The 21,239-nt window shown below is 41.5% G+C and overlaps 1 protein-coding gene across 6 annotated transcripts in view; it reads right to left on the bottom strand.

The window, feature by feature from the left end:
• LOC125457837 (histone deacetylase complex subunit SAP130-like) overlaps positions 1-21,239 on the bottom strand; it is a 56,136-nt gene that overhangs the window by 20,960 nt on the left and 13,937 nt on the right. For all 6 annotated transcript variants that reach the window (XM_059650963.1, XM_048542495.2, XM_059650961.1 and 3 more), the window contains exons 4-13: positions 17,160-17,327; positions 16,898-17,030; positions 15,978-16,105; positions 14,713-14,837; positions 11,325-11,472; positions 10,300-10,390; positions 5,399-5,503; positions 3,908-4,049; positions 2,968-3,095; positions 761-1,069 (exon numbers count right to left, since the gene is read on the bottom strand). In XM_059650963.1, the coding sequence (XP_059506946.1) occupies positions 761-1,069; positions 2,968-3,095; positions 3,908-4,049; positions 5,399-5,503; positions 10,300-10,390; positions 11,325-11,472; positions 14,713-14,837; positions 15,978-16,105; positions 16,898-17,030; positions 17,160-17,327 (1,477 nt within the window). The remainder of the gene's footprint in view (positions 1-760; positions 1,070-2,967; positions 3,096-3,907; positions 4,050-5,398; positions 5,504-10,299; positions 10,391-11,324; positions 11,473-14,712; positions 14,838-15,977; positions 16,106-16,897; positions 17,031-17,159; positions 17,328-21,239) is intronic.

Genomic DNA, 21,239 nt, shown 5'->3' with positions numbered 1-21,239 from the left:
TCGTTACAGAGAGGAAGGTTAAGAGGCGACTTAATAGAGACATACAAGATGATCAGAGGATTAGATAGGGTGGACAGTGAGAGCCTTTTTCCTCGGATGGTGATGGCTAGCACGAGGGGACATAGCTTTAAATTGAGGGGCGATAGATATAGCACAGATGTCAGAGGTAGATTCTTTACTCAGAGAGTAGTAAGGGCATGGAATGCCCTGCCTGCAACAGTCATACACTCGCCAACTTTAAGGGCATTTAAATGGGCATTGGTTAAACATGTGGATTATAATGGAATAGCGTACGTTAGATGGGCTTCAGATTGGTTTCACAGGTCGGTGCAACATCGAGGGCCGAAGGGCCTGTACTGCACTGTAATGTTCTATGTTCCTCACCCTTGGTACTATTCTAATAAACCTTCTCAACAGCACCTTCAGGTCTTCACATTCTTCCTGAAGTGCGCTACCAAAACTGAACACACTGATCATGCTGTGGCCTAACCATTACAAACTTACAGACATTCACCGTGACTTTCTTGCTTTTTACTCTGTCTCCATTTATAAAGCAAAACATGATTTTTAATAGCTTTCCCAAATAGTTCAGTCATTTACTCATATGGACATGCAAGTCTATCCGGCTGCATTATCAAAATATCAGGAATTCAACTATAATCACTTCACTTTAAGGATGTTTGCTAGCAACTATTTCCATGCCCTGTGCAGCGGTATAATCAAGTCCATAAATTATTAAAAATGCAGCTTCCCCCTTTACCTGGTGGTTTGTTCTCGGCGGTCTGTTGAGGGCCAAGTGGTGCAGGCTGCATCGCTTGAGTGCTGATAGACGTTGACTGAATCCCCTGTGCCCCAAGTGGAGCTGGCTGAATCCCTTGGGGACCGACTGAAGTAGGCTGAAGCCCCTGGGCACCAATCGACGCTGGTTGAAGCCCCTGAATGTGACGTGCATGAGAGGTGTCGACTGTCATCAGCTGCATGTGATTCAGATGGACAGTAGAAGCCACACCCACACCTGCCTGACCCGCAATGGCTGCTGCTGACACAGAGCTTGGTGTTTGTGCTGAAACTGAGGCAAAGATTAGAGATTAGTCTCAAAATCTGAATTTATTCAGAAGGCTCATGGCTTATAAAAGTGTGTTTCAGAACCTTTCAACACAGGAGGAGGCCATTCAGCCCATCCTGTCCATTGTTTGAAACAACTTTATAATTCAATCACAGTCCAAGCCCTTTCTCAATTGCTCTGCAAATTAGTCCTTTAAAAGCATTTATTAAGTAGATGCGTAGAAATCATAAAAACAGGTAGCCCTATCACTAGCCTTAACTAATCTCGAGCTGTTCTAAAGGGGTGTCAAATCGCACTCAAAACGTTACCCATTTCTCTCTTACAGATGCTGACAGATACGAATTTCTCCAGCACTTCCTGTTTTTATTACACTTAAAATTCTGATGCCTCTAAATAATAGCATTTCCTCGTGTAGCACGTGTCAAAGGCACCAGGTAGTCTCAGTTTTATTATCACTGCACCTAGTGAAGGATTAGTCACAAGAGCAGACAAGTATCCTCAACAGACATCAGAACTCAAAGTGAACAGAAGGGTTGCAGACTGGGTGAAAAGAAAAGAACTTCCTGATCACTGTCCAGATATCCAGCTGCACTAGACAAGCTAACCCATTCAGAGAAAACAAAATCCACAGGTATTCAGCCTGACAACATGCTGGTCAGTTCCCGTGGAGTTTCACCCAGATGCCGTCTGCACTTTCAGGACTGGGTTCATTTAACAGTGGTTACTTTGTAAAAAAAAAATTGATTTAAGTTAAAAAAAAATACACTCTGGAAGTGGTTTAAAAATCAGTTGAAAAGTCTATTTAACATGTCATGCACTTTATAAAAAGTCTTGATTTAAATATATACAATACACTTTTGGCACTGTAGAAATTAAGTTTTATGTGTTTACTCAAGATGCAAGAACATCTGCGGTTATGTAGCCCAGCCAAGACTAAAAATATGTCTACAGGAGATAGACGTAATTAAGTAACAGAATTTCCATTAATAATAAGAACAGCACAACTTTCACTAACTGCAACATCAAATGTCAAAGCAATCTTATCTAAATTTTAACTCTCAACATCCACATCAAATCACAGTTGGAATTTTTGACAAGTGCATGAAATACATCAAGCGGCTCTCTATCATAATTAAAGGGAACATTACAAGATTGTTCCATGATATTTTATTTCACTTCAGTGGGAATAATGCAAAGATAACAGATACAAACCTTCATGACAGTTAGTGTTAAATGTACCAGCTAATTATTGTGCAATTAACAATCACATGAACATTACTGTATAGTCATTAAACACCTGTGATGAAATTTAGTGCAGGAAATTAGGTCAGTCAAAATGCATACTTTCAATTAAGCTGGATTCTTTTTGAAAGATATTGCAAAATTTAAAATCCAGTGGGGTGTTGTCATGTTCTTAAGTGGACATATTTATCTTTGGGAGCTCAATACTATATGTTTCCAAGCAGACTTATTTAGAAGCAGAGTTCAAGGAAGCTACTGACAAAATGGGAGTTCAAATTGAATGGCAGACCTTCAGAATTTCTTAGTTTAGTAAGCCAACAAACTCATCTTTAAAGAATTATATAAAATCAAAGCATTTTGGATGCTGGAAGTCTTAAATATAGACAGGAAATGATGGAAATATTCAGTAGGTCAGGGCACATTTGTAGAAAGGGAAAGAGAATTAATATTGCACAGCAAAACATTTCAGTCAGCAGTTTGAAACATTAACTCTGTTCCACTCTCCACAGTTGTATGATCTGCTGACTACTTCTAACATTTACTATTTGAGCTTTCAACACTCCCTCGACTCAACTCCTCTGACAGCTCATTGTTTCACATTCATTCCCATCCTGGTTGCTGTAAAAATACATGAATGAATTAATGCAGTAGATCCATACCTGGGTATTGGCGTATTGTAGACACTGTGCTGCTTATTGGGAAGGTGTGTGCCAGCGTTGAGTAGCCAGGAATAGCAGCCGATGGTGGGTAAGCTGGCAGATAATACTGGAACTGCATAGATACTTGTCTGGATGGCAAGGAAAAGGAATTCGAACATTGAGTTGATTTTGATTAGTACCAACTCCAAAGGTCTTCACAAACTGACCTGGGACTAGACCATTTAACTTTAGAACAAACCTCGACATGTTAATTTAGGTTTCAGTACCTGCAGCTGCTTCAATTTGAATTGGTGACGTTGTCAAACTTTGTAGAGTCCCTACAAGTGAACAGAGAGGCTGATATTCAAGTCCTACCTGCTCCAGATGGGTGTAATAATATCTGAACAGACTAATTAGAAAAGTAGGTTTAAAAAAAGTTCAGGGGCTTCTTATGGCACAGTGTCCTACCCGCGGTCCAGAGGGCTGGTACCATCAGCTCTGAACAGATTGATTAGAAAATAGGGGTCACACTGCCAATCTGTGAGCACAGACAGTGAAGTGCATTCTTTTGATCAGGTTCCTGAAATCAGGGTCGGGAACAAGGGGGGACAATCCCATGCTAGTTAATGGTAAAGTTGGGGCTTGGAGTGGGAAAGAAATAGAGACGGGGAGGGAGGGGTCCTTAGTTGGGCAGGGGGGCCAGAGAGATAGGTAGGTAATGGCAGATAGTTTCCCCCATCACACTTCAATTCAGGGCCACTCTAAAGTACTAACAGGCATGTCTGCAGCTGTGGACAAAAACAAGTCAGCATCCTCAGAAGGATGGGAATGGGACAGATGCAAGGGGAAAACCTTGACACAAATCAATTACATTATATCTGGGCATCCACAAAAATCTTTACTTGGGCTTCTAACCTACCGACTCAAGCACTGGAGATCATAGCTCCATCTGACAACTTACCTGTTCTCAGTTCGTGTTTCCATGGTAACAGGGTTAGGCGAGGCCCTGTGACCTGGTATGGGGATCAGGTTCCCTCTTTCTGTTGTATAGTCAGGCTGGATCCGTGGGGACATGTGAGTTATTGGTTGAGGAACAACTTTTGCTGGAACACAAGACAAAATAGCATACATTAGTGGTGGAGACTGCAGTCCTTCTTGCCTGTGCCAGGTAATCAGGGTTACTGTGACTCTTCCAAAGTTGCAGTGGATGAACAAATGAATTTATGTACACCCTGCCTAGAAAATCAAACCTTGGTGCAAAATTAGAAAATAGCAACATTCCATCTCTAGGTATCTCAAAAGTGGACTCCTCTTATTTTCAGTGCACTGCTGCAGTGTGCTGTGTACAACTCTGCTCACCACATTACAATGTGATTGCACCGCAAAGGAATAGAGGAGAATTTAGAAAAAAAATTCATTCATGGGATGCAGGCATCATTGGCTGGTCCAGCATTTATGCCCATCTCTAGCTGCCCTTCAGAAGGTGGTAGTGAGCTGTCTTCTTGAACCGCTGCAGTCCACCTACGGTGGATTGACCCACAAAGCTCTAGGGGAGGGAACTTAGAGATGTTGACAGGAATGGAGAATTTTAGCCATGAAGATAGATTGGCTAGTTTGGAACTGTAATCCTTACGAGAAAGGCTAATGAGAGATTTACATGTGGTGTATAAGATAATAAAGATTGGGTCGGAAAAAACCTACTGCACTTTGCAGAGAAATCAATAACCAGAGATACAGAATTAAAGTAAACGACTGCAAGGTTCCAAGGAACTTGAGAAATTATTTCATGCACTGAGACAGACAAAGAACTCACTGCCTTGAATTTAAAAGATGTTCATTCAAGATGCCACAATTTAGGGGTACAGACATGGAGCTGGAAGGTGGAATGTATTCCATTTTATTTTAAGTCAGCACAGAGGAGCCAAATGGTATCCTTCTGTGGCATAAATTTTCTGTTTTTATACCTTTCAAGTTGGAACACCCTGCGGCCAGTGTAGTTAACTCAGCCACATTCGGGGCATTTAAACAGTCCTTGGATAAGCATATGGATAATGATGGGATAGTGTAGGGGGAGGGGCTTAGATTAGTTCACAGGTCGGCACAACATGGAGGGCCAAAGGGCCCGTTCTGCGCTGTATTGTTCTATGTTCTAAGCTGATTAGGTGAGCAGTTATATTTTCCCTCCAGCTATTATTTTATTGCACTGTAGGGTCACAAGCCCACTTATATAGGAAGGACCATTCTAGCAAAATTCACCAAATTCTAAGTTAGACAATCTCATTCAATACATTATTCCATTGCTCCCTGGAGGCAGAATTCTGCATATACAAACTACCTATCAGTCAGAACCGAGAGCTGAAGCTCGCACGTGAACTGTTCAAATCTCTTAATACAAACACAGGCTTGGTCAAACAAAATTCATTTCAACTACAGTCTGATGATGTCGACTCACCGACAGGAATGGTAGAAGTGGTGACTACAGGAGCGTGTGGTGTGTGAGAGGCCATTGTCATGTTAACAATTGTACTACTCGTCACTTGAGCATGGGAAACTGCACCTGTAAAAGAAAACGCGGGATTGTGAACAGTGAAAATGTCAGTAAAGTGGGCAGACAACTAATGACATACTTCCTAAGTAAGGCAACCTCTCAGCTGATAGCAATAGCGATAAATCAAGTTGGGGATAAAGGAACAGCAAAATGAGAGGGAAAAAAAGACTTCAGTCTTATTATTTAACTAGAAATAAAATACCATTTGAAAAGGTAGTTTTTAAATATATTGAGATAACAAGGTGTAGAGCTGGATGAACACAGCAGGCCAAGCAGCATCAGAGGAGCAGGGAAGCTGATGTTTCAGGTCGAGACCCTCAGAGGAAGGGTCTCGACCCGAAACGTCAGCTTCCCTGCTCTTCTGATGCTGCTCGGCCCGCTGTATTCATCTAGCTCGACAACTTGTTATCTCAGATTCTCCAGCATCGGCAGTTCCTACTATCTCTGTAACAATCTTTTTAAATATATTAATGGATCAGATTTTGATTTACTTGTATTTGTTTCATGATAACTTTTCACCAACTTTGCTTTTTCTGTTACAGCAATGGAAACCCAAAACTTTCCAAAAGCAATTGAAACGATAGACTGTGCTAAATATCAAGCATTATTCTAGCCATTGAAGGGTGTTGCAGAAAAGACATTCCTAAGATCAGAGGAACCAATGCTAGCACTTTGTTTTCACAACTATGTTTAGCCTACTTTCAAAAAGGGATTAATGGTAAGACATCCAGCAAAAATAGGCTTAAGTGCTGGAAACCATATTAAAAATGGCCAATATTTGATATGAATAAGACAGTTATTAAGTAAATTAATCCTTTACTGGTATTGCAGTCTTTCCTACCTGACATGCTGGGTGTTATACACATGTTGTGACTTGTGACAAAAGGTTGTGTCTAATTTAAATATAACTTTACAACCTGAACCTATAAGACTGCTCTACAAGTTAAATGGCTTCATATGTACAAGTAAGAACCACAGCCTCACAATTTGTACAATAATTTAATATTCAACTTCAGAACAGTAAGATTTCAACCCTTACAAAATTGCAGCCAGATCTAATCACTGGCAATGGACCATGCTGGCCTCAATTTCCTTCTTTTCCAAAATGAACTGACTGAAATCAAAAACTGTTCAACTGCAAATCCTTGGTGTTAACACTCATCACTGAGAAATCTGTAAAGCCAGGATTCAAGTAATGGCCACTTAATGGGAGATATTTTCTAAGTTATAGATGTTATTACACATACTGCAGTAGGTGGGACGTGAACCCTAGCCATATAGCTCAGAGGTAAGGACACTACCACTGTGTCACAAGAGCTACACTATGATACCGGAAAATGACACAATCTAAGGCAACACAGCGGTTAGCACCACTGCCTCAAAGCACTAGGAACCTGGGTGCAATTCCAGCTTTGGACAATGATCCTTGTGGAGTTTGCGCATTCTCCCTGTGTCTGTGTGGGTTTCTTCCAGGTGCTCCGGTTTCCTCCCACAGTCCAAAGATGTGCAGATTACGGTGAATTGGCCATGCAAAATTGCCCACAGTGTCCAGGGATGTGCAAGCTAGGTAGATTAACTACTGGAAATGTAGTGTTACCGGGATAGGGGAGTAGGTTTCTTTGAAGGATACTCGTTGGAGTGTCAGTGTGGACTTGATGGGCTGTTTGGCCTGCTTCCATACAGTAGGGATACTATGATTCTATGTCAGCCATGACCCAGATGTGAATTATTTAGTCCAATGATATGTTTACTTGTTTACATTCCAAAATGTCACTTTAGTAAACTACCTGTATGTCAGTTTGTAATGAAACCAATTATAAAGCACAATGGGTGCCATTAACTGATGCAGGGAATTCCTTTCCTATGGGCCACAGCAGTTATTTTGCATAGTTGGCAACTCACCAAAGCTCCTTTGACAGCACCTTTCAAACCCATAACCTCTACCATCCAGAAAGACAAGGGCAGCCAATGTACAGGAACACCCCCAACATCCTGACTTGAAAATACATCACCAGGTCAAAATCCTGGAACTCCCCCCATCATCATCCCAAGGACTGCGATAATTCAGGTTCATCACCACCTTGTCTTGGGGCAGTTAGGGATGGACAGTAAATGCCACCTTAAACAACAACACTCACATCCCAGGACTGAATTAAAGAAAAGATTGTGAAGCGGTTTTGGGGATAAAGTTTAAAAAGAAATCAGAGTCACTATAGTTTCAGAGGACCATAGTGCTACTCTTTCATTACAGTGAGATGACTTGTGGTGTGTTTAACTTGAAGGTCACCACACCACCTAATTCGTTTGACCTAACTCCTGTCAAACGTTACGTTATGACACTGAATTACCATGAATTGCATGTGTTAAAGTTACAAAAGAATGCAAATCGTTATGGTGGTGGTTTTTTCATAACTCAACACCTCCACCATAACTTGCAATGATAGAGGGGTATAAGGTTATCAGGGGCATGGCAGGGTGAATAGAAAGCAGCTGTTCCCCTTAGATGAAGGATGAATAATAAGGGGCCATTATTTAAAAGGGATAGGCTGGCGTTTTATAGAGGACTTGAGAAAAAAACATTTCACCCAGAGGGTAATGGAGGTCTGAAATGCACTGCCCGAGAGGGTAGTTGAGTCAGGAAACCTCACCATTTTTAAAAAGCAGTTGGATGAATACTTGAAGCATCATAACTTTCAAGGCTATCGACATAGCGCAGGAAAGTAGGACTGACGTTGGCAGTACAGACTTCTGCATGATTTAATAATGCTGTAACTATAATTTAATAAAACAACATGAGGTAATTCAACGTTTCAAATAAACAATTGACAATGTTTCAAATAAAATGACATCAGGTCGGGTAACCAAAAACAATGAAGTAGATTTAATTCAGTATCTTAAAAAGGAAAAAGAGGTGCAGGGAGCAAATTTCAGGGATTGGGCCTGGTCAATTAAGACACAGCCGCTAATGGTGGCATAATAAACTGGGGATGCTCAAGATCCAGAATTAGATGAATGCAAATTTTACATTGGAGAGTGGAGATAAGGAAGCACAAAGGCTATAGGGGGATTTGAAACAAGAATGAGAATTTTGAAAACAAGGTGTTGCTTAACTAGGAACCACTATAGGCCAAGAAGCACAGAGGCATGAGCAAAGACGTGCGCCCGTAGAATTTTGGACGACCTCGCTTCATGGAGGTTAGAACGAGAGTGTGGTAGTGGTGAGCTGTCAAAACTCAATACTGTCAGCACACATCTAGGCACAGTCAAAATCAAAAATAACAAAAATGGAAGATGATTTCAGCAGAGGCAATGTTACAGAGATGGAAATAGGCCACTTGAGTAATGCAGAAATAAAATAGCTTATCTCAGGGTTACAAAGGTGGGGACAGATGCCAGGGAGAAGAATTGAGTTGGTGGCAAATGTAACAGAATGTGGAGCAGGTCTGAAAACGATGGATTTGTTCTTCCCAATACTTTTTTGGCGGAAATTCTATTCATCTTGTAATGAATGCATGGCAAGCAAACTGATAATTTAGATACAATGGTAGCTCAATAGAATCAAAAAAATGGCCTTTAATATTCAGATGATGCCACTTAGAGAACACATCTGATAAATAGGAAGTAGCCTGAAGACGGATCCTGAGGTGACACCAGAGGTTAATGGTGCAGAACCAGGAAGGGAAATCATTGCTAGGGATTCCCAGTCTACAATTAGCTGACTGAGAACAGAGCCAAGGGAGTAAGGTCTCACACGGGTTGTTGGAGTGGGAAGGCACTGGAAGAGGATAATGTAGACATTGTATCAAAGGTTGACAGGTCAAAGATGAGGAGCATCTTTATCCCAGTCATTTAAGATGATATTATTTGTGACTTTGAGAGCACGGATTCAGTACTGTGTTGAGGACTACCATACAACTGAGAGGTAATAACTCTCTCCATAAAATTTCTACATCGAATGTATTAACATGTGGCCATACTTTTATTGTTTACTCAGCTCACCCGAGGAGGTGACTTTTTAAAATTTGCCTAGAGACACGTTGCTTTTAGGCTTGTAACAATTAAAGAATGCGAATCCAATCAACAAAATGCCTTGCAAGAACTGTGACAAACACTACATTGGACAAACTGGCAGGAAGCTAGCCACCAGGATACATGAACATCAACTAGCCACAAAACGACATGACCCACTATCACTCGTATCCTTACATACAGATAAGGAAGGACACCACTTTGATTGGGACAACACATCCATCCTAGGACAAGCCAAATAGAGACATGCACGAGAATTCCTAGAAGCATGGCGTTCCAACCGGAACTCCATCAACAAACACATTGATTTGGAGCCAATCTACCACCCCCTGAGAAAAAGAACAGGAAATGACATCACCAACCCAAGGAAACCTAACCAGATAAATAGAAAGCGGGACATAACACCAGCGCTTCGTCGGAGGCTCACTGATGATGTTACCTAGAATGGTGACGAAACGTCTGAAAACTAACCTTCCAGCTCAGCGAGCAAACTCTCATCCAGAACCTCAACCTGAGCTACAAATCTTCTCAAAACTCGCTAAATGCGAATCCAAATTTGATTTGGAAGCCAGCAACTGTGTTAAGAAATCTCAGTCCATGGATTTTATGTTTAAAACAGACCTACAACATGACTCTCAGGCAAGTCGAGTATGTTTCTCTGTCTCTGTTCTTATCAGAGTAATCTTCATTTAAAGAGCAGTCAACAGTGGCAGTTTAAGATGAAATCTCTAGAACACATGTACAATATAAGCATTTTTCAGAAACCAGGTACTCACCCTGACTTGTGGTAGAGGGGATTGAATTTGTGGAGAGAATGGGTGCCACAGTAGCAGCAGCAACTGGTGTCCCGGTACTGAACATTGTTTTCTGTTGAAAGAGAACTGGCTTGTTGGTACTGGAGGCTGACAATGTTACAAGCTCTGATTTCAACAACATTTCCAATAGCTGACTGACCATAGGAACAAAGCTATTTTGATACAAGCACAAAATATAACATGCTTTGAAACACGAATGCCAAGCCAGCATAACTAGATCTTGCATTAGGAACAGCTGACAGTGGTCAGCTTGAGAACATATGCAGCTCTGCCATGATGGCAAAATAGTATGCTGTTGTTGGCACTACTCACTGGCTACAACCAGTGCTGCTGAAGCATATTTGTCCTAAATAAACACAATGTTTTCCAGTGTGGCTTATCTGTATTAAAAAAAACTTTTGTTGTAATGAAAAAGCAATGGTGGCTGAAGATCCATCGATGCCTGTGTTATTGCATCCAGATAAACACAGGGAAGCTCTTGTATATGTAAGAATGTGTCAATCACATTCACAGAAGATGGCTATTTTGCCATCAATCCAATGTGTCCTACTTGTTCTATCATCACAGCCTGACATTTACAGAGACATTGGAGAATTACTTTAGCAAAGCAGCCAGCATTGTATTTTGTGCAGACATACTAGACGCATAAGAATCTCAGAAGATTTGTCTCAAATGCAGAACATCTTTCACTTCTGAACCAACTTGAAGATACTTATAATTTACAATCACCTGACTTGCTAACAAGAACATAGTGACTTAATTAGTCAAGAAAAAGAAAATCAACTGATCCTTACACCCTAGTTACATTAGGCATGAATTGACTCAAAAGCAGTAATTGCCCACGCCACAGAACTAGGCATTTCTGAAACAATACTTAAAACTTGGATCAAAATGGAAGGGTTTCAAAGGAAAAGGGATGGGAGTTGGAATTATCCCCGGTAACTCTTTGTGCAGCAAACCCATATGGGAGGAGAGGGGAGTGTTACCTGTGTAATATGGAGCTGTGGTTTCTGGGCAGCCACTGCTGGGTGGGAAGGTAATGTAATTCGAGCTGTTGTATCCCTAGGTTGCTGAGTGCGCTGGATGCTAATTGTAGCAGCAGACGGGTGAGGTTGGATGGTCAGTGCTGGTCGACTGCAAAGGATAGAGGAAAGAAAGTAACAAATTCAGACAAGAGATCATTATTTGAATATCTACTGACAGTTTGCTTGCTGAGCTGGAAGGTTAGTTTTCAGACATTTCATCACCATTCTAGGTAACATCATCAGTGAGCCTCTGACGAAGCGCTGGTGTTATGTCCCGCTTTCTATTTATCTGGTTTGGTGATGTCATTTCCTGTTCTTTTTCTCAGAGGATGGTAGATTGGCTCCAAATCAAAGTGTTTGTTGATGGAGTTTGGGTTGGAATGCCATGCTTCTAGGAATTCTCGTGCGTGTCTCTGTTTGGCTTGTCGTAGGGTGGATGTGTTGTCCCAATCAAAGTGGTGTCCTTCCTCATCTGTATGTAAGGATACGAGTGATAGTGGGTCATGTCGTTTTGTGGCTAGTTGATCTTCATGTATCCTGGTGGCTAGCTTTCTGCCAGTTTGTCCAATGTAGCGTTTGTCACAGTTCTTGCAAGGTATTTTGTAGATGACGTTTGTTTTCTTTGTTGTCTGTATAGGGTCTTTTAAGTTCATTAGCTGCTGTTTTAGTGTGTTGGTGGGTTACCCTGATGCCAAGAGGTCCGAGTAGTCTGGCAGTCATTTCGGAAATGTCTTTGATGTCTCCCTCCTACATCAAAGACATTTCCGAAATGACTGCCAGACTACTCGGACCTCTTGGCATCAGGGTAGCCCACAAATCCACCAACACACTAAAACAGCAGCTAATGAACTTAAAAGATCCTATACAGACAACAAAGAAAACAAACGTCATCTACAAAATACCTTGCAAGAACTGTGACAAGCGCTACATTGGACAAACAGGCAGAAAGCTAGCCACCAGGATACATGAAGATCAACTAACCACAAAACGACATGACCCACTATCACTCGTATCCTTACATACAGATGAGGAAGGACACCACTTTGATTGGGACAACACATCCACCCTACGACAAGCCAAACAGAGACATGCACGAGAATTCCTAGAAGCACGGCATTCCAACCGGAATTCCATCAACAAACACATTGGCTCCAAATCAATCTACCACCCCCTGAGAAAAAGAACAGGAAATGACATCACCAAACCAGATAAATAGAAAGCGGGACATAACACCAGCGCTTCGTCGGAGGCTCACTGATGATGTTGCCTAGAATGGTGATGAAACATCTGAAAACTAACCTTCCAGCTCAGCGAGCAAACTCACATCCAGAACCTCAATCTGAGCTACAAATCTTCTCAAAACTCGCTATCTACTGACAGATTATGATGTTTGGAGCACAGGAGCTGGAGGTAGTGATTCAGCCCCTCAAGGCTGTTCCACCATTTTATTTGATTGCAGCTGATCTGTCTTTGAACTTCATTTACACCCACTTGGTTATGTAACCCTTAACAAACAAAAACGAGTTTAGTTTTGACATCTTCAACTGACTCCAAGCCCAACACATTTTGTTTAAACTGAAGATATTATTTCTGCACTTTGTGAAGGTACTTTTCTTGACAACATCCCTGAACAACCTAGCTCTAATTTTAAGGTTATGTCTCTCGCTCAGATTTGCCCTATTGTGATGATGCTGTAAGAGTTTATTTTGTCCTGTTTTCTTTTGGACAGAGGTTGTAAGGCAGAGATTCAGAACTGACTACTGAAGACCTCTTGAGTAAACAGCTTGGGGGATCATGAGACTTTTTTTTTAAAAAAAGCCTGAATGGGTGTGGCCAGCTCTCTCAGATCCAGATTTCTGTTTTTTTTTCCAGTAGTTTAAGCCGCCTTTGGGGACTCAAGAAGAGTTGGAAGCTTCAGTGAATGTCTCCCAGTTGCTACTTTCTCTGAATTTTCTTTTTATGTTTTTTCCTCCTGGATTGGAGAACTGCATGTGAGAATCTGTGTCTGAATTTTCCTTTTTGCCAAGGGGTGTGTTTAATGGATGTTACTATATTGGAAAAGTTAGTTAGTTTGTAGTTACTGTATCTATTATTCAGTTAGGTTTTCTAGTAGTTAAGTTATTCTAAATCCTTCATTTTTTTAGTTACATATTTTAGTTATAGTGTTTAAATAAATTGTGCTTTGCTTATGTCAAGTAGTTTGACCAGTCGCATTGCACCTGGAACACAGCACTTCACGTTTACTTTTAAAAGAACACAGTTAGGGTCCTGACCATCTTAAAATATTTTCAGGGGGCTTGGTCTGATCCATAACACTATCTACCCTAACTCCTCCTAAATTAATTCAAGCACCTCAATTAGGTAATCTCTCCATCTCTTATATTCAAGGGTACGCAGGTCAGTCCATGCTACAGAAATAAATTTAACCCTTTCAGCCTCAGTACCTCTGTAGTTCATGTGTTGCAATCCCACCAATGCCAAACATCCTTCCTGAAGTCCAACAGCCAGAATAGAGCACATGCTTTAAGTAGGGTCTAAGCAGAGATTTATGTGGCGGTAATTTGGGTTTATACTGTAACTGTGCAATAAAAGTTACCCAACACATTATTATCAATGTCCAATGATAATTGTTGCTTAAAGGTATGGCAGTTAAACTCCTCAGTTGTCTCCAAAGCTCCCCATTCAGAATCAGGTGAGGTTTGTACATTTTATAATAATGGAAAGTATTGCAAGGTTCCTCCACTAAATTCAACAGTGATATCATGTCAGGCTTTATTCAAACAGATGCTTTAAACAGCATTTTTCAGAATGACATTGCAATATTCAACTCTTGCAGTGCATTGGTAGGGTCCATACCCCTGGACCAGGAGGCCAGGGTTCAAGTCTCACCTGCTCTACAGGTGTGAAATAGCATCTGAACAGGTCGATTAGAAAAACAGATACAATATTCAGCATTATAAATAAACGGTCAATTTTCACTGACTCCACCTCTAAGACAGCCAGAGCTGTTCATAACTCTAAACAATTGGTGGCAGCCCAAAAGATGGACCAAGTCTAAAGCAGCGTTGCCAGCTTTATTTCTCTTGTGGGGCTCTCAAATCTTTGGACAGACTCCAACATCAATAGCTGTCACGTTCTTGAGACAAGACAGTATTTCAAACAGCTGAATTCTAGTTTTTTTTAAGAAAGATAAGCACTAACATATTAATTGCTACATATTACATGGGCAATACACTGGCTGTGAAGAACAGGCACCTTAAAAGATATTAAGAACATTATACATGCCTAAACTTTTGCCATGCAGAGCTGTTACATAAGAAAACTTGGCTCTCTGATTTCTTGAAATTACCTGTGGGCCACATCTGTCCCATGAGCTGCTGCTGTTGTAATGACCGGAGACTGGGCTCGTGTTGCAGAAACGGTTGCTACTACTGCTGGAGGGATTGCTGTAGAGGTGGTCGAAGGCGGGCGAGACTGCAAAACAAAAAATAAAATTAACACACTTTAACAGTAAGGCAATGCCACAGCATGTCAAACAGTGCAAGCTGATACATTGGAGGTTAATTAATCATATAATCATACAGCAGAGGCCAGTTAGACCCATCATGTCCATGCTGGCATTTTGATAGACTGATCCATTTAGTGCAATTCCCCAGCTTTCCCCAGAGGTCTGAAAGTTTTCTTTTGCAAATGTATGAACAGCTCTCTTTTGAGACAGACCATTGAATTCGCTTCCACCACTCTCTTAGACATTTGCCTTCAGTAGATTTTGAGATTAGAAAGCAGTAATCTTTCAGTTTGATAGAACAGGAGCTGCCGTGGTAACAGTTTCCTCAACAGCTGTTGTTCAATCTACACAATGCAGCATGGCATTAGATACAATCAGTGCTCTTTATCGACCTCTAAACAAGGTTGGAGCAATGCGGGATGAAGATCATCTCATCTCAGATTGCACTAGTGGACTGGTTGGAAACTAGAACCCACAAGGTAGAAGAGGAGGATGGGTGAGACGCAGAAAGTCAATGGATAGAATAAACCTGGGTGAAGATTTTATTTGGGTTAGCCGGGTAAATTTCAAGGTCTTGCCAACTCCAACAACTGGACCACAAAATACCAGTCAAATTCAGAACAGACAATGTGAGGAGTCATGTGGAACTTGGTGCTGGAGGATACGGACACAAATGGTTTGAAGGTTATGTGGAACAGAGTTGGAAATCCAAGGAAAGAAAGCACTACACAAATCCACTTTGCATCTGATGAAGGCATAAGGTGTAGAGAAGGGTTCACAGCAGCGGACGTGATGAGATGGACCCAAAGAGGTGGTGAAAGACATATTTTTGACCATCAGCCAAGCATTGGGCAGAAAACCCATGATCAACCCGGGAGGGTAATGGAGTCCAGTGCACTCTCAGTCTACGGAGGTGATTTCAGTCTTGCTAAGAGTTGAGGATTTCACCTCATCTACACCCTTCTTTTAGCAGTCTGTTGAATGTAGAGTCTTTTATCTTTAACTACATGACACTCATTCTGACAGATCTCAATAGAATTGCAACTCCATCATGATGAAAGGTTTTAATTTTAAAAATGCTCAATATTTATAAATAAACTGGTTACCTGTATAGGTAGGTGCAGAGAATGCTGCACAGCAGTCTGAGGATTTCCAGCTGTTGGTAACGGTGCTGGAGCAGGACGCAAGACTGTAGTTACTTTGGAACTTGATATTGCTGCTGCTACTGCTGCACCTATGAATGAAACCATGTAATTTTCAAAAATGGCCTCTGAGAAGCATCCAAAGGGGACTCACCAGCAAGGAATTCTCAAATTGACCAGAATTACTTGAGTGCAGAGAAGTCATAGAAACACGTGAAATGATTGACCAGCTAATCTGAAATGGATGGTTACCGATACATCAAGACCCCAGGAATGTAAAGTGACCATTTACAATTGTTTTTCAAGTCACTAAAATACCGGTGCAGGCAGGTGGATCTCAAGTTAAAACTCTTTCACTGAGGGCTCAAGTGGCATGCAACACTCTCCTCAACACTTCATTAAACTGTCAACATAGTTTATGCACCCATGTGTGAAGCAAGGCTTGCATTCATAGACTCCAGACCTTGGGGACAATGCCACCAAGACAGCCACCTGATAAACATGATTAGCCTTTAAACCGCATTATAGAACAGATTGTTTAACAGGCTGTATTGAGGACAGTTTCAATCTGAGGGCCTAAACACAGTGGAAAGTGAATAGGTTTGCGATTTTATTTACATGATGGAACAATATGATGTAAGTTACCTCATCTGTATAATTTATAAAGCCCAAACAGAAACGCAAAGGAAGGAATGTGCATTAACCATTGTCGTACACCCAGTTGATCACTGAGCAATGCAACAGTTCACCTTTTAACTTAATTTTAAAAAAACCATAAAACGAATCCACAAAGTTAAATGCAACAATCCATTACTCTTATTTTATTTCCACACACAAAAGTGTACAGAAATACATACACTGACAGTCTAGACCTAATGCATTACCTCTTGGCACGTGCGATGAGAACATCTGTGGCTGTGCTGTGGACGGTCCAATATGGAGCGAAGCTGGAACAGAGTTCCGGATGATTGACATTTGCACGTTGGTACCCATCAGATGAGGGATGTTGGGATGACCCTAGTAATGAAATGATGCAGCATCAAGTCAGCAACGGAAATGACAACCGCAGGATTGAATGGTTTGCTCTTGTTTAAACAGCAAGGGCACACTTACGAATTGCCATTTTAGGAGAACCGGTGCTCTTACCTGCTGCCCACTGATTGTAGCCACAGGGATTGCAGAGGCCTGTGCTACGCTTGCGTCCATGCTAACAGGCACATGTCCCGACACCTTCGGAGGAACAGCCAAGTGTCCGAGGCCAGATGACGGAGCCGGAGCAATGGGCCGACTGGGTAAGGGGGGCTTGAGGGTAGTCTATGAAGACAAAGTTACATTCTCACTTCATGCAGATAAACAAAAAAATGGCAATACTGAGGCAATACAAAGGCAGCAAGAATTCAACTAGTTTGGAATTTTCACAAGTATTTGGGAGCAATATATATGCTGTACCGCAAAATACTAAGAACCTCAGCGGTGTTAACAGTAATTAAACAGTAATCTTCAAACAAAAATCAAACAAAAGGCTGATAAACGTCACCTGCAATGTGATAGATAGGCTAACAGAATGGACAGGCAAAGGGGAAATGGAATTTCACACACAGCAGTCTGCAGGGACACATTTTAGCAGAAGGGATAGGAAGAGGCAATATTAACTTAATTTGACAGCTTTAAATTGTGTATAGGAATAGAAGGAGCTGGAGGTTCATATCCATCAATCTTTGAAGTTGGCAGGACATAGCTGAGGTTACAATGAAGGACCCTCCTTCTCAACCTCTTCCCTCATCTGAGACCTTCAGCTTAAACCACCATCGGCTGTCTCTCAAATGAGACACCAACGCTATCGTCAGGTAAGGCAAGGACAACTTTACCGTACCCTTTTTAACTGAATATAACAGAGCCTTCAAAATGAAATTTTGTTTTTAACAAAAGCTCTGATTAAGCTCAACTAAAGACAGTACACAGTCCTGGTCACCATCCTTTAGGATGTAACAGCTGTTGACAAAACACAGAACAGATTTACCAGAATATCCTGCAACGTTGAGGGATGTTCATTATAAGGTTAGAGTGGAAAAACTAGACTCCTCTCCTTAAAGGAAAAGATGTTGCCTGGAGATTTGATGGAAGTACATGAGGTTATAGCAGGTTTAAGTAATTGGGAAAAGGAAAAAATGTTCCTAGGAGCTGACTGCGCATGGACCAAGGGAGACATACTTAAGGTCTTGGGCAACAGCTGTAGGAATCTGTGGAGCAAGCTTCTAAAAAAAAAACAAAATTGCAGTGAGGGTTAATGACCTGGAAATTTCCAGCCCAGGTGAGTGTAAGCAGAGACACTGAACAATTTCAAAAGGGTACCGGAAGAAGCTAAACCTGCAGGGCAATCGGGATTTCCTTGCAGAGAGCCTGTGTGGATTCAATGGACTGAACAGCCTCCTCCTGTGTTATTTAATAAATAGCCTCAACTCAATGCTGTTGGCATCCAGTGGGTACTTGACTTGGAAGAATCAGAGATGGTCAGGCCAGCATATTATAAACACAAAAACAGCAATTGCTGGAAAATCTCAGTTCTGGCAAGAGATAAACACAATGTTTTGGGTCCAGTTACCCTTCTTCAGAAAATTTGAGGTTTTCATTCTTCTTTCTCTCCACAGATGCTGCCAGATCTGTGCAGCTTTTTCATTGATTTCTGTTTTTGTTTCTGATTTCCAGCATCAGCATTTTTTGGATTTTTACTTTGCATTACGTTATAGGTGTTAGTTCAATTTCCTCACACTATCAAGATCATTACAGCATCTCTAGTACTCCAATCCAAAGCAAAAATATTAACCTTGGTAGGGGATGGTCTTAGCTGACAAAATGTTGAACTGAATATGATGATCTTGCTCAATAAAACTGCCAGGGGTGTGACAATGGTCTATAATTGTCTTTAACACAATAGCACTGGATAGCGTTGGGTGATGGAACCAAGGCTCCCACCCATTACAAACAAACACTTACAGCATGGCGATTCATTTTGTTGATGCCAGGTGAAGACAGAATGAGAACTAGCAGCAAATTCCACCATGACACCCAGGACACTCCCAGGCAAGAGGAAAAGGTCACAGAGGAAGGTAGAGAGGTGGTACTGAAGGAAGCCTCCAGGAAAGAGACATTGGATTGTAAGAGCCAATATCAGATATAAAACCATGTGGCTAATCAGCTGAAGAATTTGAATTGGAAAGGTAGAATGCTGCATGCAATGTGGACAGCCCTGGATTTTCAGAGGATGGTGAACTATCCAGCTGGGCTGAACTTTTGGCACAGGAGCCATTGAAACATAACAAGCCTAATGGGAAGAGAGACCTGCTGCATCAGCTCCCCTAGGGCTGGCAGGCAGGAAGGAAGGAACCACAGACCTGCCTGCAAAATAGTTTCATTTCAATTTAACGGGTAGGTGAGCATAGCCAGCCACTCTGGACTCAGGACAGGCCCCTTAAGTACTCTTCCTTCAACAGGCCCTTCCAGTTGAATAGAATGGTGAACACAGCTACAAATAAATATCAGCAGCTAACTAGTGTAAACAGGAGGTAAGAAAACCAGGAGGTTGGGTTTGAATTTGCATGTGCTTGCTCCAGATACATGTGGGTGTATTTTGGGCAACTAGTCTGCCCCATCAGGTTTAGGAAACACAATGACAACAAGCAAGACTGTACTCGCATCCAACAGAAGTTTAAAATGCTAGAACGATCTCTCTCTCTCTCTCTCTCTCGCCCCCCCCGCCCCCCGCCTGCCCCAGAAGTGTGGATTAAACACCAGCAGTACAATCCAAATTGCAGACCTTTGCTGCTCAGACACACTCAGCCATACTGAGTACCTCTCACGACAGAACACATTAGAAGCAAATGTCAATTACTATGCAGCAATGAAATGTCACATTTTTGGAAGGGTTCCATATGCTTACTGCTAAAAACTAAAATAAGGTCACAGAACTAAAAGAAGGTCACAGGATTTATTGAAGCACACAGACGAAACTCAAAAACACAAGCTTCGTGATGATACTGTCAGGCACTAAGCAGACCTGTGCCTCAGTGAACCAGTCTTAATGAAATCCTCTACCAGAATCATTTAACTCACAACGCTGGCAAATTTCAACAAGGACCATGCCCTACCGACCTTACATTATATTCAAGCACATACTTGGAAAATAAATGTATTAAACATCAAAGCTGGCATAAATCAGACTTTAAAATGTGTCTCTAGTACAAAAGGTCATTATTTGTCAACTGTTAACTTAAAAGAAAGACACTATTCAGGAATCATTCCTCTGGAAAAAAATGTATCAAATGCAATTGCCATATTCTTTGACTCACTACAAGTAACACCCCAGGAGACACATGAATCATTGTGAAATAACTGAAGCTGTCTGACAGATGCAGCACTGAAGGAATAGCGATTTGACTTCACTCAGGATAATTAGCCAGCTTGATGCTCATTCTTGAAAATCAAAGGACTGGAAAGAGCCACATGCAGCATGCCAATCTCTGCAAAGCACTAGCTCCAAGGAGGTTTGCAATTATTTGCAGCAATGGCGCTCAGCTTTGTGGTGCCGGGATGTAAATGAACATGGTGCCAACTGCCCGTTCTGAGGAAACGTCACTCGATCCGAAATGTTAATTCTGATTTCACATCACAGGTGTTGTCAGACCTGCTGAGCTTTTCCAGCAATTTCTGTTCTTGTTTGTGCTGCCAACTGCATTGGCTTTGGAGCAGTCCTGACTCACAGCCAGTCTGTTACAATGAGAAGCGGCCACACAACCGCTCTCAAGTGATCCACCAATTAGTTCAGGGCTGATCTGTACCTTAACTCCATTTACCTCCAACAACATCTTTACAAAACAAAAATCTACTGATCGTAGTACAGAATGCTCCAGTTGACCCCAGCATTTTCAGCTTTACCCTAATAGCTACAGCTTTCCTTTAAGACAAAAACAAAGAACTGTGGATGCTGGAAATCTGAAACCAAAACTGAAATTGCTGAGAAACTCAGCAGGTCTGGCAGCACCTATGGAGAGAGAAAGCAAAGTTATGGCTTCAAGTTCAGTTCTTTCAGGGTCACTGGAGCCAAAGTTCAGATTTCCACTATCCTGAGAGAGAAAATGTCTCCAGGTTTCAATTTTAATGGCCTGGCTCTAATTTTAAGATGATGCCACTTTGTTTTTGACCCGCCCCCAAACCCATTTCTTTGCACCT

This window comes from Stegostoma tigrinum, chromosome 14 (genome assembly GCF_030684315.1).
Source record: "Stegostoma tigrinum isolate sSteTig4 chromosome 14, sSteTig4.hap1, whole genome shotgun sequence".
In the NCBI taxonomy this organism is placed as follows: Eukaryota; Metazoa; Chordata; class Chondrichthyes; order Orectolobiformes; family Stegostomatidae; genus Stegostoma; species Stegostoma tigrinum.
This window is presented reverse-complemented; position numbering and strand designations above follow the sequence as displayed.